Source organism: Antechinus flavipes, chromosome 5 (assembly GCF_016432865.1).
Source record: "Antechinus flavipes isolate AdamAnt ecotype Samford, QLD, Australia chromosome 5, AdamAnt_v2, whole genome shotgun sequence".
Lineage (NCBI taxonomy): Eukaryota > Metazoa > Chordata > Mammalia > Dasyuromorphia > Dasyuridae > Antechinus > Antechinus flavipes.
Window position 1 is genome coordinate 34,891,013 of NC_067402.1, and position 24,845 is coordinate 34,915,857.

Genomic DNA, 24,845 nt, shown 5'->3' on the forward strand with positions numbered 1-24,845 from the left:
ACGATTCCTTCCAGCCCCCAAACAATATCGTATAATCCTTCTCATTTTTCTTTCTTTTTTTTTCTTTTTTCTCTCTTCTTTTCTCTCTTCATTCCTTCTTTTTCTTCAGGTTTTTTTTTCTTTCCTCCCTCTTTCTCTCCCTCTCCTTTCTACAATCGTTTCTTGGTTGAACATCCTTTTCCTATCAGGAATACACATTCACTGCTCTACACCCAGCTGCCTTTCATCTCCATTCTTTAGATCTAGTCTCCTTCCTTCTTGCTTCCCTTGAGATGAAGGAACACAACACATCTGTTGTGTCCCCTGTGTACCTTTAATATAATGGAAAAACTCAAGGAAACAGATGACAATAGAGTAGCTTCTTAGTCCTTCTTCCCCTGAAGTAAAAATACTAAGGTCCCAATCTGCAACTTGAACAAAAATCTTACATGTAAACATCTCCTCTGAAATACTTGCAGACTCCCTGGCAATCCCTATCCTCCCAGTCCCATACAACACAGATGGCACCTTAATTTAAAATAGCCTTTTCCTCCTGAGCAGTGAGGAATCACTAGAGCAAGGGACAAATATTGGAGCCAGAGACTAATTAGCTTGCCACTGCTCGGTAACTCTCACTGAATCCCTGAGCTTTCCTAAATGGTGCTAAGGAACTCAAAAGATAAATGCAGATGGCTGAGGGTGGCAGTGGGTGTGAGCTCAAATTCTTACCTAACTCATTCTTTTGACCATTTCAGAATGAAAACATGGGAGGGAGAGGGAAAGAGAGATGTAGCACATCAATAAAACTGTTAAGGAAGGTCTAATTAGTCCATATTCATAGCTGCAAAAATAATGTATTTGCTTAATTTTAAGAGTGCTTTGCATGTGAACAGCTAACACCTTCAAAAAACAAATAAAGGAAAATTTGTTTCTCTGGAAAGCAAGGAAAATGGAGGGATCTTCAATCCTATTGGACCAAACACATCTAAGCAAAAAAAGTTTACAGAGAACACATTTTTTAAAATCTGAATGATAATAGAAGGGAATATTTGTACAGCATAATGCAACTGAAGATCCTATGATGTTTTACAATTATATCTTTAGATAATATATGTACAATGCTTGAAAGATCTGTGCATTTGTTAGCAGGGAAAATTCTTGGATATCAAATCAATCAACAAGACTGATTGTTCCAGACTCTGAGAATACAATACAAGGACAGAAATGAGATAGACCTCCCCTCCAGAACTTAGCATTCTATTGGAAGAAACAATAAGCACGTATATAAGTACATATATAAAACATTCACAAGAGAATTACTTGGGGGTGAGGAAAAAACATTAATGGCTGGGAAAAACTCATCCAGTGTTGAAAATACTCCCCCTAACCCAGTGCAACCTGTCTATGATTTAGCAAAGAGGTCATTTTGAGATGCTGTAGCAGACAGAAACTAAGTGATCTGTACAGGGTCACACAGCCAATAAGTGTCACAACAGGATTTGGAAGCAAGTCTTCTTAGCGCCACACTACTATCTACTTTCCAGGATTTTTCTGTTTTAAATGCATGATATATGCTATTAGTGTAACAGAATCTGTTGTTTTTACTTTTACATAAAGTTTGTGGTACTTGATTTCTCTAGTTAGCATTAAATCTCACAAAATTGCCATAAGGTTAGGAGAATCAAGTTTTTTTCCCCATGAAAATTACTCTTTTTGGGGGCATAATACTGCTATACACCATAAAATGAAATCCATTTCTGAAACTACATAAAAATAACAACAAAAATAATGAAATTTGCCATTTAGACAGCACTCTGAGGTAAAAGTTTTTAACCTTTTATGGTTTCTGGATTTCTGTGGGAAAGCCTGGGGAAGCTATGTACTCCTCTCTAAAACAATGTTTTCACAAATGCCTGGAATAAAATACATTGGATTATAAAGAAAACCAATGGTTAAGAAAAAGAAAGATGTGATTTTTTTTCATCCAAATTCAGTCTCTCTGAACCTAGGCATCCCAGGGTAAAAAACCCCTTAAGATTTATAAGATGGATTACATGTATATTTCAATTGACCCTCATAGCAACTATGTAAGATAAGAGCTATAATTATTCCCATCTTATAGATGAGGAAACTGTGGCTTTCCCATAGTCAAACAATTAGAAAGTATCAGGATGTCATTTGAAAGCTCATTTCTCCTACTGCTAATGGCATGTGGTCATATCAATTCTTCTACATAAAATTCAATAAATTAAACCTTGCCCTTAAAAGAAATGCTGTTTTTTTTTAAATATAGAATCAATGCTACTGCTTAATAGATCCGTTTGAGTTGCTACATGCTCTCAGTCAACATCAGCCATTTATGAAAAAGCTGCCCAAAGTTAGAGATGCCCCTTTGGCCAAGTTTTTGTTCTGTTTTGATTTTTTTTTCTCTGCACAGAACTAATAAGCACAAAAATGGAACAAACCTATGACCTTGGCCACATTAACACTGTGTTCCAGCAGCTGTAATGTGACTATGTGAAAAGACTGGCATTGACACAGCTGCCTTGGCGGCACCCACATATTTCAAAGGGTCTCTCTTTATTCACCTAGGAGCAACCCACTCCCTGTAACAGATCCCCACTTTAAAGGAACAGGTGGCTTCTTACATGGAGACTCAAGGCACTTTCTCCCTTCTCAGAAGTCACAAATAGGTCAGAGGACTTAGTAAATAATTTTGTAGTGTCTAAATATAAATTGAAAATTCCAAGGCCGCACAAATGCCTCGCCTTATCAAAGTCTGAAGGGCAGAACCAGACTGCCTTTGAATTATAGAGATGAGACACAGCCCAGTCGGAGAGACCCAATTCCTCAGACAATATCTCCTTTTGAGACCACAGAAAAAAAACAAAAACAAAACTTCTATCTCAGCGTCTCTATCTTCCAAGAAGCCCGCCTGCTCAAAAAGGTGCAGAAAAGAAAGCCTGCTGGGTTTTTCCATAGTCTTGTTAAAGAAGGAGATGAGAACAAAGAAAAGAGCTTGCTGGATGTGGGAACAAAAGAGGAACAGGTAGGCACAGAATCACCTTAAAGGTTGATTCCCATGACCTATAAGTATATGGTCTTAGGGAATTGCCTTGGGACACTAACATCCTGGCTGACTTGCTCAGGATTTCTCAGCCTGGATCTGAACGGTAGTTCCAAAGTCAGCTTTTCATCCACTCTGCCATCATGATGGAATATCACCTCCCCACCCTCACAAACCCAATATGCTCAGATTCCTTTTCCCAAAGTCACTCCTCCTCTTTTCAGATCTGATTTAGAAATTGGAGGTAGGGGGATGGAAAGCTGGAAGCAATATGCTTCCTTACCTAAAAATACATATTCTTCTCTAGTACTGTATTTCCTCTCAAAATGAGAAAGCCTTCCTACTAAGCAGACAAGACTTTTCTATGCTATTTTCTTAAGCAATATTATTTCCACTGCTCTATTTTCATAATGCCTTGCTTCAGGAATTTCTAAGTTCTCACCCAATCTTATGAAGAAGATGCACAACAACCTAATGAAATAGGTACCCAGCTATATAGTACCATTTCCCTTTTATTGGTGGGGACTGGAAACATAAAATACTTAAGGGACTTCCTAAGGAAAAAGAAAGAATGGACAAGAAACCAGTTTAGTTCTTCTGATTTCAATCAAAAACACACACACATTCTCTCTCTCTCACACACACACACACACACACACACACACACACACACTCTCTCTCTCTCTCTCTCTCTCTCTCTCTCTCTCTCTCTCTCTCTCTCTCTCTCCCCCCCCCTCCTTCTTTCTTATCCCCCCCTTCCTCCTCCTTCTCTCAACAAGTGAATAAGACAAAACAAGATGAAGACAAGCTTTTCATTTGATGTATTCCTGCCATCACCTCAGGCCCACTGACAGTGGTGAACATACAGAAATAACAGCGTGTCCAAATTACACTTGCTGTTGCTCTAGCAGAATTGTCAGGTTGACTTGAATTCTGACTTTAGCAAGGAAAAACGAAAAGGTTATTTTCTTTAGAGCTATTGTCATTACTACTTCCTAACAAAAATGTTTATTCTGAACTATAAGATCAAGATATCAGCGATTCCTTTCTCCCGGTACTCTGGCCCAAAGCAATCTTGCCTATGTAACATCTCCAGTAATGTACTTAAAATTACAGACTGTGGGGCAAAAGAAGCTGGGATTGGGTAAAGGGCCTGCATGTGGAGGTCATGGAAACCACATGAAATTAAAGTAAACCAAATACCAAAATTCAAACACCAAACAAGATAGGCAGAAAGGGGCATGTAAAAAAACATAACTAGAATTATAAAACAGGACAAGGAAAAAAAAGCAATATCAACAATTCAAAATAGTTCATGTTTTTAACTTAAACTTAAATATCAAAATAATATCTGATTATTATGGAGGAAGCATACTGGTAGGAGTTTATGAGCTATAGAATTTAAAAATTACCCCCGATCTACGAGGGTAACCCTAGAATCTTGAGAGGATTCTGGAGCAATCTTCAGATAAAAAGTCCCAAAGTCTAGATATTATACTATTATCCTCTGAAATGAATCCTTGAAATGTTCACCTGAAAGAGGAGGGCCCAACATGGAGAGGAAGGCTGTGGAGGAAATATGGTATATTGGGAAGACTGCTGAACTTAAGAATCATAGGACTTGTGTTCAAACTTCCAACTCTACCACTGGAACCTCAGGCAGGTAACTTATCTGGGTCTCAGTTTCCTCATCTCATCTTCCAGTCTCCAAGATATTTCTGTGGGCACTGGCCAGGAATGAATCCGGCCTGCAAAATTTTCCTTGGGACCAAGTATTTAAATGCACATATCTATTTTAGGGACACTACATTGAGCTCCACCATAGTCCTCAGATGGTCTGACCAGCTGCTGCTTGTGAAAAAAGCAGGAGACACAAACTGGGGTAAAAGGTTTCAGTCTCTTGTCTTTAAACTTCCTTTAGTCTAAAAGTATTCTACTTTGTCCTTGCTTTGCAATCACCAGTCCCAGAAAAAAAAAAAAGAGGATCTTTCTGAATTAGCTTCCTAAAGAAATATTAAGGACTCCTGAGAAACAAGAGGATTTTAAAGTGTTTTCTACAAGAAAACAAAATGGGCTTTGAAAGACATGTGGTAAACGGTTCCCAACAAAAAAAATTAGGGTGGCTTTTGGACTGATGCTTGCAACTTCTCTTTTAGTCCCCAAGACACTTCCCTCTTTCCAGAGACACTTTTCTACAAGCTTCCTCCTCCTTAGTTCCAAAAAACCAAATAAGTGAGAAGATAAAGTTTCTTATAGGAAAGAGGTGTGAAAGAAGGAAGGTAATGATCAAGAAAAAAACACAACAAGCATGACACTCTCCAAATCAAACAAAGAAGCCTGGGAAAAAGAAAGACCAAATAATAAATTATTTTTCAGTCAATAAGTTAAGACATCTTGAACCATCTAGCTAAACTCCTTCAAGGAAGTTTTCTTTTCTCTTTTTCTCCCCTCTGTTTCCCTAGTACCAAGCACAGTGCCTGGAATATAAAAAGGGATTGTTAAGTGCTTGGTGGATTGGACTGGACTCTAAACTCATTGTTCTCAATCACAAAGGTTTTTATGGCAAAAGGAAAGTATCGATGGCCTAGAACACTTAGGAAGCACCAAGGGAGTCATTCTTATTCAACACAATTTTATCAGCTCAACATTGTAAGAAGCAAGGAAGCATTTCACCTCAAGAGTAACACTCATGAAATAATTCCCTTTTGCTCTCAATTCAAACCAGTCTTGACAAAGCAACAACAATAACATGTAAAGAAAGTTCATTTCATTTTTTTATTATTTTTGCATAAGATGAGAATATAGTGTAAAATGCTGAGGGACAATGAAATGTAGTTAAAAAGTCAGAAGACCAGAATTCTATTTCAATCTCTGCTTTTTTCTGCTCAGGTGACTCAGAACAAGTTATTTCTCCTTCAGGCCTCAACGTATTCAAGTTTAAAATGAAAAGATGATGCTCTCTGAGTTCCCTTCCATTCTAAATCCATTCTCCAATAAACCCATTAATCGATCAACAAGAATCTGTTAAGTGACTATTATGTATGAGGAAATGGACTAGGCCAATACTGGAGCTCTTCTACAAGAAGGTAGCATTTCTTCTGGACAGATTATTCAACAGCCATGGCAGGAAGTGACAGAATGCATTTTGTACCTTCTCTCCACTTAGTTTTGCTTATTAAGTCATTTTCAGTTGTGCTTGATTCTTTAGAGCCCCATTTGGAGTTTTCTTGACAAAGACACTGGATGGGTTGGCCGTTTTCTTCTCCAGCTCATTTTACAGATAGGGGAAACTGAGGCAGAGTTAAGAGACTTGTTCCAGCTAGAAGTGTCTGAGGTCCTCCTGATCTGGTCCACTACCCACACACCTGGCCAGGGCAAGAGGGGGCAGCCAAAGAGCATCGATGACCAACTGAGTCCAGTTAGATTGAGGGAGAACACAACATCCTCAGCCTATGTGATCATTCAGAAAGACTTGGAGGAAATGCAAAAATCTGCCTGCCTGCTAAGGAAATGGAGGCCTTCTGCATCATTTCTAAGACAGTTCCTGACCCTTTAGAAAGCTCATAATGAAAAAAGAGAGTTCCAGAGGTTAACCCAATGCATCCCACTAACACCTGTGCCTCCCACCTGCAGGGTGCTGGGCTGATTGCTCTCCAGTCCTTAAAGGGGCAGGGATGACAACTGGGGACCGGGGGAGGGAGTTTCTACTGATGGCTGCCACAAAAGACTTTCCCTTCCACATGAACTTCAAGTGATCCCTAAAGCGGCCCTCCATCTGAGATCTGGGGTCCTCTCCCCTTCATCTTCTATTATTAGAGAAAATATTTATATTGGACAGGAGAAAAGCAGAGCAGCCTCTAAAGCTGGGCTCAGCATTTTGCATGCTTAGCCCCTGGTGGGGAGATCTTCAGAACAAATGTCTCCCAGGACTGTTTGTCTTCAAATAAAGTTAATGTGGGGATATGCTCAGCCCAGAGCAGGTGCTTCAGAAATAGTTCAGAATGAGCTTTTGGGGGAAGGAGCGCCCCAAGGAGAAACACTGAAGGCCTTTCTGATCTGAGAGGGGGAGGAGAAAATCACTCTAAAAAATCTATAAATTGCATCTCCCCCTACAATAAATATTTGTTCAGCTGAATATTAAGATTTTGGGGAAAGGAGCACCCCAAGGAGAAATGGATGCAACCAAAACATTGAGGGCCTTACTGATCTGAGAAGGGGAGGAGAAAATCACTCTAAAAAATCTATAAATTGCATCCCCCCTACAATAAATATTTATTCAGTTGAATATTGAGCTTTTGGGGGAAGGAGCGCCCCAAGGAAAAATGGATGCAACCAAAACATTGAGGGCCTTTTTGATCTGAGAAGGGAAGGAGAAAATCACTCTAAAAATCCATAATTTGCATCCCTCCTTTACAATAAATATTTGTTCAGCTGAATATTGAGCTTTTGGGGGAAGGAGCACCCCAAGGAGAAATGGATGCAATTAAAACATTGAAGGCCTTTTTGATTTGAAAGGGGGAGAAAAAAAATCACTCTAAAATCTATAAACTGCATCCCTCCTGCAATAAATATTTGTTCAGTTGAATATTGCTTGAAAGTCATAATCTTCCAAAGTGGGATTTCAACTTTTCGAGAGTCAACAAGCTCTGTTCTCCCAAGTCTAGGATTACATCAAAACATGCAATGTCAAAACATCTGAAGGATTTTGTTGGCTTGGTAATTGGAGTAAAATATCTACAAAGCAACTCAGGAGAGCATTTAATTTAAAGGAGACACCCTAACTTCTACTAGAGCTTTCAAAAAAGGTATCAGCCCAACTCCAGAGTGGACATCAGGACTTGGAGAAAAGGTGATTTGGAAGTGGAACAAGGGGATTGGGGGTTGAAAGTAAGCAGTGTGTGGTATTCCTGGAGTACTGGCAGCTCTGAGAAAGTCTAAAGTATAAACAGGTAATGGGAGCCCTCTACCCCCCTATAGTTCCATAAACTGGTCAACAATATCAGAATCACCAGAGATCTTCACCAAAAAACACAACGGTCTCTCCCTGGACACGCTCACTCTGGAAAGCGGGCACCTCCTTCTAATTGAGGCGACGATAACTGTTAGCTAACCACAATTCCATCTGTTCTTAAACTACCACCAGGACATAGATTTTGCTGGCTGAATCCTAGCACTTGAGAGGTAGGGGCCCTAGAGCTCAGCTAGTATGTACACATTAGCATATAATGTATACACATGCAGATCACTTTACTCAAAAATAAACTGTCAAAAATAGACATTTAAAAGACCTCACTTTTTGTCTATTAATACCTCAATGCTGCAGTATTACATAACAGCTTTTTTTTTTCTATTCTGTTGTGCTAATATGCAAATAAATGTGCTCAGCCGTGGCTCACAGTTAAATGTACTAATCAGAATGGTTTTTTGCCTCCCTGACTGTAAAAGGGTTTTGTGCGCTCTCTCCCAGCTCTGAAGTCCTATGATTCCATTATTAATCCTTTTTAAACAAAGCTGCTAGCCTTCTGTGAAGATGCTAATATCTAGCTGCCATTTCCAAATCACCATATGTACATATGCCCAGGAGAGGAATCTGGCTATAGCTTCCACTGGGAGTTATTAAATAGTATAAATAAGCAGCCTCCATGGCTACCACCAGATTTGGGCTAAAAGAATAGAATAAAAAATGAAAAAAATGAGAAAAAAATGAGAAAAGGCCACAGGTTTTAACTAGATAGTTTTCCTGATATTCAAAAAGTCATTAGTGGTTCAATTTGTTACCTAGCTTCCCTTGCTCCTGCCTCTCCACACACAAACATGTACACACAGTGAGAGGTTAATGATGAATATATTTTATACAGATAAAAGAAAATTGTTTCCTTTTTAAAGGTGAAAAAAGGGAAGAAAATAAAAGGGGGTAAGGAACTCTATTTCTTAATGTAGAAAGTGGATCAGGGGTTCTGAACCTTTTGGGAACCAATGGAGCCTCTCTGGCAGTCTAGAAAAGGCTTCAGACTTTCCCTCAGAACAATGCTTCTAAATTCATAAAACAAAATACACAGGATTTCCGAGGAAACCGAATGTTATTGAAAATGAAAATGTAAGTTGTTTTCCTATTCAGGTCTATGGATACCTCTGGAATCTCTGCACAGTCCAACACACTTCAGGTTAAGCAACAGGCCAATAAGGCTAAGAAAATTTCAGTTGAATCAGATCATGGATGACCTACAAAGCTATCTTAAGAAAAAATTCCAAAGTTAAAATTAGTCTTCTATTTCAAGATCAGGAGAACCCATGGGTCAGAGGATCACAGATTTCAACACTGATCAGGGAATCTAATCACTTCATTTTACAGATGAAGAAATTGTGGCTCAGAAAAACCAAATGATTAAGTGTTGGGGATGGGATCTGAACTCAGGTCCTCAACCTCCAAATTCAGCCACCTTTTAGATAATCCATGAGATCAGTAAAAAATTTAAATATTGAGTAATTCTCTTGTACCTTGATTTAAAAATCTACCATACCACATAAGTCCTAAATGGCCTCAGTGGTCTGAGATCTAATTTCAGTAGTACAAAGGAAGAGTATAACAAGTCCAGTTAAGACTTTCCAGAACTTATTAAAAACCAAACCAACATTCAAATATTATTAAAATTATTACTGGACAAATATTATTGGAACTGGCTTGAAATAAAAAGCTTACTTATTTCCTCTTGATTGTTTCCAAAATACTGCAGATTAAAGAAATATTTCTTCTTTGTAATACATAATTCCCTAAGGTAGGTCAGCTAGTCAAATAGCCGCCTACTCTTAACCACCACCAAGAGAAACCAATGGCATTTGGAGGTTGGGCAAAACAAAAGCTGGGTTCAGAAACTGGATTAAAAGTCAAACCTTTCTATTACATAACTTTAGAACTGAGAGAGACCCTTTATTCTAGTCCCTGCTTTTTACAGATGAGGAAACTGAGGGAAAACAGATATTTGGCACCCGTCACACAGGTTGCAAAGTCAATTTTGAAAGAAAGTCCTCCAGTTCTGCCTTCAATTTGCCATCAAAACAATCATTCAGAGGACTGTGGGGCTCCTGAAATAAGTTTAAATAGAATGGAGAAGAGAGAGAGGAAGACAGAGAGAAAGGGAACATTATTACCTGATTACTACAAACTAGTCACTGTGCTAAGTGTCAGGGATATAAATGTAAGTTTAAATAAGTAGTTGCTACCCTCAAGTTGCTTACGAATGTAATGAGGAAGATAAAAGGGAGCTGGAGAGGAGAAAAAGGGAGAGATAAAGAAGGTCAATGGCAAAAAGGTGCAAAAGTCCAGACTGGGTGAGAAGTAATCATGATCCAAGTATTTCATGAAATGATGGTCTGGGCAAGGAACTCACCGATTGGAAATGATGGCCTGAGGATGGACGCATCTCAGGGCGAGAAGCCCCAGCAAGGTAGGAAAGTACGGACAGGGAGGAAGGGAGCTGAGGGGAAGGGAGCCCAGCCTGGCCATGGCCTTCTAGGATTTCATTCTGGAGATTGAAACTCTAAGGACTAGAGATCAATTGGCTGTTATTGCTGTTCAGTGGTAAAACTAGTTAAGACAGACAGATAGATATACACACATATGTTTATGCACGCACAAGTATGTATATTATATGAATGTTCCACATGTATAGTCTGTGAATATATGACATATATATAAGCAGATATGTATATATATATATACATTTATGTATACATGTGTATACATATAAATATAAATATACATTCATCATATCTATAGTTGTTGTTCAGTTATATTTTAGTCATGTCCAACATTTTGTGACTCCATTTGAGATTTTCTGGGCAGAGATACCAGCATACTTTGCCATTTCTTTCTCCAGTATATACACATATGTTTGTGTGTTTACAACCATGTATGTGTACATATATAAATATATTATATTGTAGATGGTGTAAATATATGGTATATATGTGTGGACATATAGTACTGTGTTTATACATATTTTGCTGTTGTTCAATCATGTCCGATTCTGTGACCCCATTTGAGGTTTTCATGACAGGGATGATGAAGTGGTTTGCCATTTCCTTCTCCAGTGTATGTATATACACATACATATACATACACACACATATACACACTCCACCTGAGAACAGGGCAAGACCTGTGTGAGTTCTGTCTTTACATCACCAGAACTCAGCCCAGCGTCTGGCACTGAAGAGTTGTTTAATAAATGTTTATGGATTGATTAATTGACGGAAGTAACAAATTTGAAAGTACCACATTATGTTTAAAAGTACTTTGGGAAATGCCTCTAGAATGCATGCTGAATATTTCAAAAGTTACAAATTTTTGCCTAAGTCTGGGAGAAAGGAGGCAGTCCATAGGATTAAATATCAATCAATCCAGAAGTTTTTAATAAGTAACTGCCATGAGTCAAGCCCAGGGCCAAAGTCATGCCATCGAGGAAACCAAAGAGATAAAAGATTTCTGCACAAATACAGGATTTTTAAAAATCAGTAAAATTCTAAATTTCTTCAGATTCCTTAACTCTGATCAAAAAATTTCCTTAGGGTAGGGCCTGTTTTTCCCCCTCTGTATTCCTAGCACAATGCATAGACACATAGGTGTTTAATCAAGATTAGTTGTCAAATTTAATTAATTTTTTAAAAACAGCACAAATAAACTGACCAAAAAACCTATTAGCTGAATGTACTGACAGTCCTTCAAGCCAGTGCTAGTAGAAAGAGAAAAAAAAAATCTATTGGTTGAACTTAGAAGTCACAAAATCAAAACAGAAAAGGAGAATTCCAGTGCCCTTACTGCTTTAATAACAGTATTTGCCACCAGTAATATTGCTTTATTTTGCTATAGCCAGTGCTGTGGGTGACTCGAGTACAAAAAAAGAACAGAGGCTACTCAGGACCACCTGCAGTGTAGTTTGAAATAGGAAAGCCTGCTCGCAGATTCAAAGAGAATTCTAAGAAATTCACTCCAGTGTCTGAGAGCAGCAATATCCAACTTCAAAGAACCTTGGGTCACTGGTTGTCATGGATTTGGTGAATATTCAGACAAACAAAAAATGTACCTATCTAGAGGGGGGGAGAGCTGAAAGAGGAAGCGCTTGTGACAAAGGTGAGAGAGAACTTTTCAGAATTAAGATGAACGTCCTCCATTACTCTTTTGTGAGGCAAATGCCAAATTCTGACCAAAGTTCTTCCAATGGGCAAAATCAGCCCTTTTCTACTTGGTCTTTTCAATAATCCTCCGGCAAAAGCTAAAGGGAAGATGAGGGATCGTCTGGTGATATTTTCTGAACTAAAATATTCAGGCTGGCTGTTGGCACAGGCTAAATGAAAGGCAAAAAGCTTTGGCCACAAAAGGACTGAATCTGAAATCGGAGAATGTCTGTACAGATTCCACCTGGACGACTTGGGGCCGGCCATTTAATCCCACTGTCCTTCGGTTTCTCCACCTACAAAAAGGGAAGATTGGACCACATGATGGCCTCTTCCAGTTTTAGATCAATCAAAAAAATCAATTAGCAGCTAGGTGGCTCAGTGGATAGAGTGCTGGCTCGGAAGCCTAACCTTGCTGAGTTCCAAGTATGGCCGCAGACGCTCACTAAGCTGTGTGATCTTGGGCAAGTCACTTTACCTTGCCTCAGTTTCCTCATCTGTTACATGAGTTGGAGAAGGAAATAGCAAACTATATTTATATCTTAGCCAAGAAAACCCCAAATGGGGTCACAAAGAGCCAAGACTCACTGAAAAATGACTAATGATAACAAAAGTATTTATTAAATATCTATTATACATAAGGTACTGTGATAGGCATTGGAGATACAGAGATAAAAATCCTAAATGCTGTTACAAAGGGAATGGCCATGTACTTTTGCAGGTGTATTTATAAAACAAAGAGTAACCTTAAGGGGGAGATTCTGAGAGCCATAACTAAGGCATGGTGATCAGGGCTTCTCCACAGGGCCCCAAAATTTAGAGGGCCACTCGTAACATATAGAAACAACTAAGTTTCATAGCTAGTCAGCAAGAATAATTAAAGTTGAAAATAATTAAAGAATGAAACTGTCCATTGGTTCAGAGCTCTTTCTGGACCTGTGGCCATATGATTGAGTGTACAAATATGGAAAACAACTCCTCTTACCCACATTCAGAGTCCGAGTTCCCATTGTTCCCTTCTTTAAACAGTCCCTGAATTTAAAATCAGAGGATCTAGAGTTGGAAGAGTCCTTGGAGGTGTAATTCTATCTGATAATCTCATTTTTACAAATGAGGAAACTGAGACCTCCAAAAACTTAAGTGACTTATTCACAAGGTCACCCAGGCAGTTTGTGGCAGGACTGAGATCTGAACTCAGATCACCTGGCTGCTCCAGAGTCCATGTGAGTGCCCCATATACCAGCTGCCTCTAACTATACCACGATGGCTGCCTGACCATCAGTGGCCAATTCCTATAAAACTGGGTGGTTATGCCAATTTTGGAATTCTTCTGCCAGTGGGCCTACTGCCTGCCAGAAACAGTAGCACTACCTAATTTCCAGCTCTCTGTCCATATTTGTAGCTTTCTAGCAAGATTTCCAGCTAGAGAGAGAACTCAAGCTAGAGCTATGGCAAAAGGGGAAGGGGAAAGAGAAGCATTTATATGGTACCTACTGTGTGCTCGAATGCCTAGTGGGGCACAATTTTACCTTCACCAAGATGTGAACAGGAGAAACAAGATCAAAGTGTTCTAAAGCCAATTTTCTTGCCAATAATTTTTAAAAATTCAAAATACATTGTACTTTTGGAGGCCCAAAGAATTTAATCTATAGGTACAAAATTCCTATTTTTCAAAAAGCTGCCAGGCAAATTATTCAATTAATTATACTCCTTCTAATAGCAAAAACTTCCCAATTCCATGAAGTGAATAACTAACATAATATGTACTGAAATATAACTTTTTTCTAAAATTGGAGGTTAAATGCAGAATTTAACTTCACATTTAACATTAATTTTTAAAAATATTTAAAGACTACACTGAATCAAGCATAGGAAGCCATTTGAGTAATTAAGCCAAATTATCTGCTTCAAAACAAAAACTGTAATGCATTTGAGTATTGTGATCAAGTGAATTGTGGGAAAGAGGAATGAAAGCAATGTTTTCACCTAATAGATTCCTGAAACTGACCCACTAATGGCTCTACCAAAACTCTAGACACAAGCCAATGAATTAAAATCTAAATATGTCATGGACTCCTGAAATAATTTTTAAGGACTGAAGAGAAAAACAGACATTACCAGTGACTAGCCCTCTGCAGTTATGGAACCATCAAAGGGCAGTTAGGGTGTCTGATTTGAACTCCCAATTCTTCCCACTCCCACCTAATATGTCTTCCCCACAAAAAAAGTCACAATAAATGTTTATTGAGTGATAGATGTCACTTATATGACATCACAAGATGTCTGCTTGTTCCTTACTAAGCTGTGCTACAACCTTACCTTGTTGTCTACAAAGCTGGATTTATTTCCAGAGAAGCAATTTTTAAAGACAAACATATTCCTATTCAATACATAATACCACTGCCATTTGTCGGATTTTTCTTCTGCTTAACAGTATCTCCCTGTCTTCTGCCAAGCCAAAATTCCAGGGACAGCTAGGTGGTACAGTGGATGGAGCACCAGCCCTGGAGTCAGGAGGACCTGAGTTCAAATGCCGCCTCAGACACTTAACACTTGCTGTGTGACTCTGAACAACTCACTTAACACTAATTGCCAAGCAGGAAAAAAAAGAGAGAGAAAAGAAATTCCATGTTCCCAGAGCTCCTGGAATCTATTCTGGAGGAATCTATGGTAAAGAGGCCTGCTTTAACAGAATAGGTGAGTTGGGCTATCCTGCCCTTCATCCTCCTTCTGCCACTGTCTGTGTGTCCTTGGACAAGTTGGTCTCAGTTTCCTTTTCTGCAAAATGAGGGTCAAACTAGATGAGCTCAAGAGTTTCTTCTAGGTTACATCCTCTAGGATGAAAGCTTTTTTTTTAATATTAGGATATTTTCTTACACTTACATCTAACATTCCAAACATGTTAACTTTCCTTAGGATTATCGCTCTCTAAAATGTTAATCCCACAAGTTTATCTTGACTACCACACAAAAGAAATCAGTAAATAAGTCATTTCAATCATAATCAGCTACTTTGCTATTAACTCTTTGGCAAAATTTGGCGCCTGCATTCATTCAGTCAACATGCATTTTTGTTAAGTGCTTATAAGCCAGATACCATTCTAGATGCCAGAAATGCAGAGACAAAAAACTGAAACTGTTCCTACCTTCAAGGAGCTTACATGTTATTAAAAGGGAAATAACATGCAGCCAGAGAAGGAAATAAAATATGTGTGTGATTGTGAATACACACACACACATATGTATGTATATGTATTAAATACAAAATAATTTCCAGGAGAAGGGAAGATGTATGTCTTTGTGTGTGTGTAATAGTACAAAATAATTTCCAAGAGAAGGGAGGAAATTAGCAAAGCAGGGAATCAGGTGAGACCTTCCCTAACATGTTACACTTGAGATGAGCCTTGAAGGAAGGTAGGAGTGATTCTAGAGGGGTTGCTTTCCTAGCATGATACACACACACAGACACACACACACATATAAATGTCAGAAGACTGGTATCAAGAAAAGAGCCAACTAAAGCCATTTGTACTGAAACATGACACACATGAAGGAGAAGAATGTGCAGTAAGCCTGAAAAGGCAGTTTTTAAATACCAGAGGTAGTTACACCTTGTCCTGGAGGCAAATGAGAACCACTGAAGCTTCCTGAGTTAGACATCGACATTGTCAGATCTATATTTTATAATAAGCAATTTGGTAGCTGTGGAATTGGATGAATTGGAAAAAAAAAGAGACTGGAGGCAAGAAAAGTTGCATTAGTCTACAGAAGAGGTGATGATATACTCTATGAGGGTGAGTGGAGAGAAGGGGAAGTATTCAGAAATGTTCCTGGAATTACAATCAACAAGATTTGTAAATGAGTGTATAGGGAATAATGGAGGAGAAAGAGTCAGGATGACTAAAAGGTCACAAAACCAGAAAGATGGCAGTGCCCTTTATAGAAATGGAGAATTTAGGATGGGAGAGGGCTTTTGAGGGACAGACAACGAGATTGGCTTTGGATATATCCATTAGGTAGTTTATGATCTGAGACTGAAGCTAAAAAGAGATTAAAACTAGAGAGCTAGCTATATCTGGCAATCACCTGCATAGAGATGATAACTGAACCCTTGAAGCTACTGAGATCACCAAGAGAATGTAGAAATAGAAGAAAAGAGCCAGGACAGATCACTGCTTTGTCTAAGTTCCAATAATATTTAATGACTCCTTTCCCACTGACATATAAGAATAAAAATTCAAGGATGATGAACTAAAAATGGTCAATCAAATCACCTAGAAGAGAAAGATCATAATAACTGACACCAATCATTAGAGTCTAGTAAATCCAAAGAAATGAAATTTATCCTCTTAGTACAATATTAAGAAATTATTTTGGTGGGGATTTTTTTATCCTAAATTCACCAAAAAGAATAAGGAAGAGAATAGGAGGATCATTAAATCACAGATCTACAATTAAAAGGGATGAATTATAAAATTATTTTTAAAATAATCCAATCTCTCTCTCTCTCTCTCTCTCTCTCTCTCTCTCTCTCTCTCTCTCTCTCTCTCTCTCTCTCTCTCTCTCTCTCATCATAGAAGCCCTTGTCCCAAAATAAGGGTATGTTTCACAATTACACAACCCTATTCCACTGTGCTGCCAGGGTCATGACCTTAAATGTCACATCTAACACAGGCCCTATTTCAATAGAAATCACCCACAAATTCAAATCGTCTGACATTTATTTTCGTGATCTCCAGAAATGCAAAATTACCATTCATTGTGATTAAATGCAGTTTGAAAATCCAATTGGAATAGCTAAATGCAACCCTACAGTACGCATAGGTTCCAAAGCACTAATTTTTTAAAAAAATCTCACCCCCAAACAATATCAAAACAGCATCCCCAAAACAATCTGCAAAAGGAAATCGAACAATTAACGAGGCTAGCAATTGTTTATAGTTTTAAATCAAATTTCACTCATGTAAACACTACAGACCAAAAAAAAAAAAAAAAAACACCCAAACACAAATATTTGACAGCCAATAAAAGTAACTTAAATTACTCAATCAATGTTATTGATTCTTATGCGTGAAGGAAAGCAATAGCTTTTATTCCAATCAACGTCCATGGAAACATCCATGAGTAAAAACGCCAGAATAAAGCTCTTGGACCACTAAGAATAGAGTCTGGGGTGTCCCTGGGCTTCAGGTAGTTAAAACATAAGCTTTCATCTCTACCCTTCACCCAGACACAAACAGCCCAAACAGATGACACAGCGAAAATCAGTTTCACAACTGCCTGTTCTGTGCAGTTGCTACTGTGGTCAGCTTCAGTGGATCCTTGCAGAAGTCCATAAGTGGGTCAGAAATACTTGGGAGATATTTTGCAGGCCCAAGTAGACAGAGAATCTCACCCTTGGTTCAATTCAGCTCCCTCTGAGCTAAGTTATGGTTTGTTTTCTACCACCCCCGACCCCGGCAGACCTCCCAGCCTTCTCATTTTAGCAGCAGCTAACAAGAAGCATCATTTGAGTGACAGGAAGGGTGGGCACAGTGCTTGTTAACTGTGTTTCACCACCGACCGTCCTTGTACTCCCCTTGATTTTCAAAGAAATCGAGATCCTTGTCTTTCCAAGGCAACTTTGGAAAGCGCTTGCTCGCCCTCATCACAGCTCATCAACTGGTTTTCCCCCTTCCTTGCCTTGTAGCATCAGACATTTATTTTTACATTGCAGACCGAAATGGAAAATTAGAGTGAAACCATAACAAAGTCAAGAACTGTGGATAGTACTTTTTTTAAAGCAAAAAATACATCTCTGCCCTCTACCTTCCTCAACCAAAACAACAATTTTGTTTTGCTTCTCTCTTCCCTTTACAAAATCCACCTTAGAGGCAAAAAGAAAACCGAGAAAAAAAACTGAAGGCCTCAAACCTATCTCGTCAGGTTAGAAAAAACTACTGATGTTTTTTGGGATTCAAGGAAAGGGAAATCTACATTTTTATGAGGAGTTCTATTGAGAAAACCTACTCATGTCTTCCTGTGATCCAGTGACTAGAGACCTTGTCCCATGACATGCATCCATTTCCTAGAAGCAACTAGTAAACACACCAAATTATCGCTAACCACACTCCCCGGCTGCTGCCTACCCAGACTGGTTGCAGGGGCAGGATTTCACATAATCCCCATGCCTTGAAAATGCAGTGGGAAACCTTCTGGGTTTCTGTCACCTGGCCCAGACTGCCATCTCCAGCAGCACGTAGGAACAGTGAGGCACAGACAGGTGCAGGCCGTGTCTCCGGATAACACAGGTGACTCGGGCCACTACCTCCCCAAGCCCCCAGGCTGGTCCCCAGGCTCCTGGCCCAGCCAGAACCAGCCTTCACATCTTGACCCCGTCCTGACCCTGTCACCTTCCTCTGGGCCCTAACTGCACTAGGGAAATGCCATGGAGCCCTGGATCCTCATCCAGTCAAAGCACTCATTCTCCAGGCTGTTCTTCCACCGGCCCAAAGCCATTGTCCGGCTTGCTACAGGGCAGTTTTCCGACGTCCCCTCCTGAGAAGGAAGAAAATCCAAGGGGCCCCTGGATCCCTTTCTGGATAGTCGGGGCCATCATGCTCCTTACCTTGATGATGCTACTCCTGCGGGGGATGCCACCGGGCTTGTTCTCGCGCCCCACAGCCGGGGTCCCCAGGGGAGGATGGTTTCCTCGAGAAGGGCTGATGGGCTTCCCGGTCCTGGGGTCCTCCCCTAATACCCCCAGGGTGCAGTCTCCGTTGGAAACCCCGCTGCTGCTGTCATAGCGTGCTCTCCCCGAGCTGACGCCACTGTCACCACCTCCACCTCCTCCTCCTTCTCCATCTCCTGCTTTAAAGGCCACCTTTCCAAGGACAGGTCCCGGGGAGGTGGGCAGGCCCCCGGCGCTGCCGGCGGCCCCCCGGTCCAAATCTGCCATCAGTCCCCCGGCGCGGCGGCGGCAGCCCAGGACAGAGAGGTCCCCTTCTCTCCCCGCTGCTGAGGGGCTGCTGCCGCTGCTGCTGTGGCCTCGGCCCCTCCTCCTCTGGCTGCTGCTTCCACAGCTTCTTCCGCTTTTCTTTTTAATTTAGATTTAAAATGTGTGTGCGTTCGGGGCTGCCTCCTTCGGAGTTACAGACCTGGAGGCTGAAAAAAATAAAAGAGGAAAGAAAATGTCTTCATTGCCGTTGGCTGGTTCGCGGCGGAGCTCGGGCTTTCAGCACCTGGGAGAAGAAACCGGCCCCTCCACACCCGGAGACACGCAGGCAGCCAGCACACGCTGACCACCTCTCCTTGCTGCAGGCTCCAAAAATAACACCCTCCCCGCGGCCGCACTCCCCGCTCCCAGCCCTCCCCCCACGGAGGCGAGCGGCGGGGGCTGAGGTGGCCCTGCCGCCGCCTTTCTTCCCCTTTCACTCCCAGAGCCCAGCACACACACGCACACTCACACACGCGCGCGCACACACGCACACACCTTCAGAGTCTCTGCCCCCCTCCCCAGCTCCTGGCAGGCGTTTCTGCCGAAGCCATCCCGGAGGCTGCAGCGGGGCCGGTGTCTCCCCATCAACCTCCAGGCACGGGGTAAACAAACAAACTTACACGGAGCTCGTCCTTGAGAGGCGGCCCGGGCGGAGCGGAAGGGGCTGCCCCTGGACCTGCCGAGCCCGCCCGCCGGCAGTCCCGCGAGCCCGGAGGTGGGCTGGGGGCTGCCGTGCCCGGGAGGGGCCGGCCGGGGAGTTCGCTCACCGCAGTGACATTGGTAGGCGCCTGGCCTCTCGCTCGTGTCCGTGTCCCCGAGGGCAGGGAGGGAGCCAAGGTCGAGGCGGGGGGAGCCGGGCTCGGCGGTGCCAGCCCTGCCGCCCTCCGCTCCCCAGTAAGTGAAGGGTCGGGAGCCGGGCTCCCGCAGCCCGCCCGCCCCGGAGCTCTCCCGAGGCGCCTGTCTCCATACGGACTCTTCGCTGCCCCCTGCAGCCACTCCGCAGTCCCAGCCCGGGCCGGGCGGGCAGGCGGGGGGGCAGCAGTAGCAGCCTAGCCTCTCGTCCCGGGCTCCTTCCTCATCTCTCCCTCAACTCCCCCGTTGTGAGTCCAGTGTCCCCCAAAGCCAGGACGTGGAGAGGGGAGGAGAGGGAAGGCTCCTTCTTTCATCCTCCCCAAACGTCCCTCTCCTCGAACTCGGCACGGAGCCAGGCGTCCGGGACGGCCGTGGTTAACGGCCCGCATCTAGCCCACCCGGGTACCTGCCCGCCCCGCCCGCCGCCTGCTGCCCTCTGGGCCGCCCGGGGTCCGGCCGCTCTCCGGGCCTTCAGTGTCCCGCTCCTGCAGGTCCCCTAGCCCACTCCTCATCGGCTCCTCAGTCCTCCATCCTCGTGTCCCGGCTTGCCCTCGTGCTCTCGTTCCAATCAAGCCATGCCCCTGCCTCCAGCTGATCCCTGGGCGCCCCTTCCCATTCATCCATCCCCTTGCTCCTCCCTCCTCCTCCGTTGCATGCATCCATCCATCCATCCCCCGGCTCCACACATCCACCTTTCCCCTTCCTCCCTCCCTCCATCAATCACTCCGGCCCCCGGCCCCGCCCTCCCTCCATCCCCCGGCCCCTTGGCTCCGGCGCTCTCCCCCCCCCACCCCGGCAGTAGCCGACCCCGACATCTCCCCGCCCCTTCCCCGGCCAGCACCCACCTAGAAGCCGCCCCCTGTCTCCCAGCCCGCGGTCGGGGTCTCCAGCGTCCCTCCTCTTCCTCCTCCGCCGCGGCTGCTGCTGCTGCTCTCCTCGAAGCCGGATGCACAGAGCCCGGCTCTTGGGGCTGGGGTGGCCCCGCGGCTGCCGCTTCCCCGCGCTGCTCCTCCTTCCGCGGGCTCCCTCCGGGCCGGGCGGACCGGGCGCAGGAGGCAGCCCCAGGGGCGGCCCGAGCAGCAACAGCAGCAGCAGCGGCGGCCGCGGCCCGAGCCCAGCCGCCCGCCAGCCCGAGCCCGAGCGCTCTGCGCCCGCCCAGCCCTCGGGCTCCCTGCCCCCAGCCTCGGGCCCTCCCTCCCTTCCTTCCTCCAGGGGCGGCGGGAGGGGGGCGGGCACCTCCCCTTCCCCGCCCCCGCCCCCCTCAGCTGCAGCTGCCAATCACACGGCCCGGGTGGCGCAACGGAGGCGCCCGCAGACCTCCCTCGCTCCCTCCCTGCGACCCACAGCCGGGCCGAGCCCTCCCCGCCGCGCCCTCCCGGGGCTGCGGGTCCCCCGGAACCTCCCGGACGAGCTCGCTGGGCTGGTTGCTAGGAGAACGTCCCGGGAGGAGCCCGTGATCCCGGAGACGCGTGGGATGGAGTGGAGGGGTGAGGAGGGCATACGCACCCCCCCCAAAAAAAACAGCTCCTCTCTTCTCGCTGTTCCCCACGACCCCTGCTCCCCATCACGGAAGGGAGCTTGTCCCCCCGGGGAGCGGAAGCTGCTGCTCCTCCTCGGCCCCCTCCTCACTTCCCCAGGTCCCCCAGGTGGCTTCTGTCCCCACCCCCAGTGGCCTGGGCCACGTTCGCTCCTGTCCAGTGATTGAGACTTAGGGGAATGGGATTGAAGAAAAGGAAACTTCTTCACGGGTGCAATTTGTGGGTGGATTTATCGGCACTTCAGTCTAGTCTGTGAGATAGGGGGGCAGGAAGGAACCCCGGGGTACCCTAGAGAAGGGAAGGGCAAGGCAGGGACTCTCCAAACTCCTTAGTGTTGCAGCCACTGACGGACACCAGCCCCGAAACTGAGGTTCTTACTTAACTGGTCCGAAAACTTGGAACTTGGGGTATTTGATAACTATTTCAAGACAACTGGTTCCCTTTTAATCCCACATACTCTATTTCTGCTCATAAAAATATTCGGGGAAGGGGTCTGCAGGCTTCCCCCCAGGGGTCCAGAGCTCTGCACCCAGGCCAAACAAGCCTCCTCCAGTCCATCTCATACATCGGGAGCATCATCCAGGGCAACATCCCCAGGATACCCAAGAGGCAGCTTTTAATAAGATCAAGAACTAGCTGGAGAAAAACTGGGTTCCATCCTGGCCTCTAACATGGTGGCTTTGGGATTCTGGCCACATCACCTAATCTCTCCATGCTCTAAATTAGCTCTCTGAGATTATAAATTGCAGAGAAGACCCTGACCTTCATCAAAGGAGGAATTTCCCCCTGCTGGAATATACCTCAGTGAATCACAGTGCTAGTCCTTACACACTGTTTAAAACATCTTGTCCTGAGATAGATGATTATCCAATAAATTGGATGATTTGGTGGATTGTTTATTGTTGTTTTGTTTTTTTTTTTTAAACAGCAAGAGTTTAAAGAGAAAAATTGTGACTTAAAGGTTAGAAATCCAGTTTAACCCAGTGACTCTTAAAAAAAAGCAAATTAAAAAAATAATTATGGCAAATTATAATTTAGTGTATCTGTGTGGTTCTGTTTATTTTCATCCTTCTCTCCCTATTGCCCCCACCCCCTTGTTCCAGTTTTCAGGGGAGTGAACTTGGTGAAATCATCCTCTGATTATCATTGACTCAAGCTCATAAAGGTATATTCATGGAACATCCAGGAACCAGAGGGAGGAGAAGCATAATGGAAAATATCTGAGTAAAGGTCAAAAAGACGGAGAAACAAATGATTTTGTCATCGGAGTATATTACAAGCCATCTGGACAGAAAGGGAAAATAAGAGGAGGAATTAGTGGCCCATCACAGCAATGTGGACAGGCTTCAATTGCGAGGTAGCAGTGGATTGAGTACTGGCCCGGCCTTACTAGCTGTGTGACTCTGGACAAGTCCCTTATCCTTGGTTTGGTTCAGTTTCCTCCTCCATAAAATGGGGATAGCATCTACATTACAGAGTCCAAATGAGATAGCATAGTGCTTACTTACACAGTGCCTGACCCATAATAATTAACAAAATATTAGGTATTATTATTATTATTATTATACAGACATCTATTGGAGCTCATTCTCTCTGCCAAAAGCACAGTAGCTAAAACTCTTTTTGACTTGCCTTAGTGATCATTTCAAAGGTAAAGGAACAAATGAAGGAAACATTTGTTGCTTTTTTTCTGTATCTGATTCTCACCTACAGGAAGGAACCTACTGCTGGGGTAGAAATGATGGAAATCCTGGGAAGGCCAATGACTACTCTATGCTAGTATTTGTGAAAGAAAGCTCATCTAAGCATATCTGACAAGCATCCTAGATTTCAGGAAAGCAAATTTTGTAAGGTTCGGGAGAAAGAGAAGAAAGATCCCACATTACAAAATGTCTCAGAGAAAGTCAGCCCAGGAGGGATGGGAGAGTGAAATCCAAAAAAAAAAAAAAAGGGGGGGAAATGATTCCTATAAATGAGATTTGTCTAAAGCAACCAATGTGGATGCACAGGGAACTCTCTGCCTACACATCTTTTCAGAAGAAATGTACAGAAGCAAGTCTGGTAGGCGAGGATAAATATAAGGGAAAGGTATAGTCCTATGAGAATATTGTCAGGAATGCGAAAGTTCAGGATGACTGACCTAAACTTAGTGAGGGAAGCAAAGGATGACAAAAAAGTTGTTTTTTAATCTATACTTAGAAAAAGAGGAATCTCAAAAAAGAGATAAGTCCATTGGAAGGGGGAAGGGGAAAGTCTATGGGAAAATGATACCTGACCCCCCCCCCAAAAAAAAACTACTCAATTCTTAGCTTAATTATGGTTTTATTTTCTGTAAAAGGATTTTCCCCACTCTTTTCTCATTTTTTTCTTGTAGAAAAGATGGAACAAGATGGGTTAGATGATACTATAATCCAAAGAATTCAGAATTGGTTGGATGGTCAGATTGGGAGTAGTTTTTCATGGTTTAATGCCAAAGTGGCAGGAAATCTCCAGTGGAGTACTCCAGGAATCTGTGCTTTGAGACATCTGATGTTTTTATTAATGACTTGGATAAAGATATAGACAGTATCCTCACTGAATCTATAGATGACACAGAGTTAGAATGGATAGCCAATATAACATAAAACAGCCAGGAGGCAAAAATATACATACAGACATACATGTTTCCATATATGTATGTATGCACATACCTCTTGACAGTTCAGAGTATTGGGCCAAATTGAATAAAGATGAAATTCAATCATCCTTATTCACTCACAATCTATGGTTTCAGTGGGGACAAATTCACAAGTATAAGATGGAAAAGGCATATTAGACAATACTTGTCTGAAAAAAGATCTGAAAGTTTTAGTGAGCTGCAAGCTCAATAAGTATCATCAATGAGAGTCATCAGGCTAGAAAGCTCATTTTATCTCAGACTGCACTGAGAGAGGCACCGCTTTTATGAACAGAGAATTCGTTGAGTCAAGTCAAGTCAATGAGCATTTTTATTAAGCATTGAATATGGTACTAATCACCAGAAATGCAAAGGCAAAAAAAAAAAAAAAAAGAATCTCCTCCCACACACTCCCACACAAAAAATCTCATTTCTCAAAGAACTCACAATCTAAAGCAGTGGTTCTCAAACTTTTGTTTGAAATTATTAATTATTATTAAAGATCTGTCCAAAGCATTTTTGTTTGTGTTGATTATAATTATAGATATTTGCCATGTTGGAAATAAAAACTAATTTTGAATTTGTAGACCCTCTGAAAGGTTTC

General features: G+C 42.8%; 1 protein-coding gene across 3 annotated transcripts in view; it reads right to left on the minus strand.

The window, feature by feature from the left end:
• The window catches only part of PLCL2 (phospholipase C like 2), a 216,904-nt gene extending 195,881 nt beyond the window's left edge, over positions 1-21,023 (minus strand). Inside the window, exons 1-2 of one of the 3 annotated variants that reach the window (XM_052001846.1) lie at positions 20,893-21,023; positions 18,827-19,362 (exon numbers count right to left, since the gene is read on the minus strand). In XM_052001846.1, the coding sequence (XP_051857806.1) occupies positions 18,827-19,156 (330 nt within the window). In that variant the 5' untranslated portion in view covers positions 19,157-19,362; positions 20,893-21,023. Of the gene's footprint in view, positions 1-18,826; positions 19,705-19,815; positions 20,776-20,892 lie in introns of those variants that run through there. The other 2 variants (XM_052001848.1, XM_052001847.1) reach the window with 2 other exon arrangements.
• Between the last annotated feature and the right edge of the window lie 3,822 nt (positions 21,024-24,845).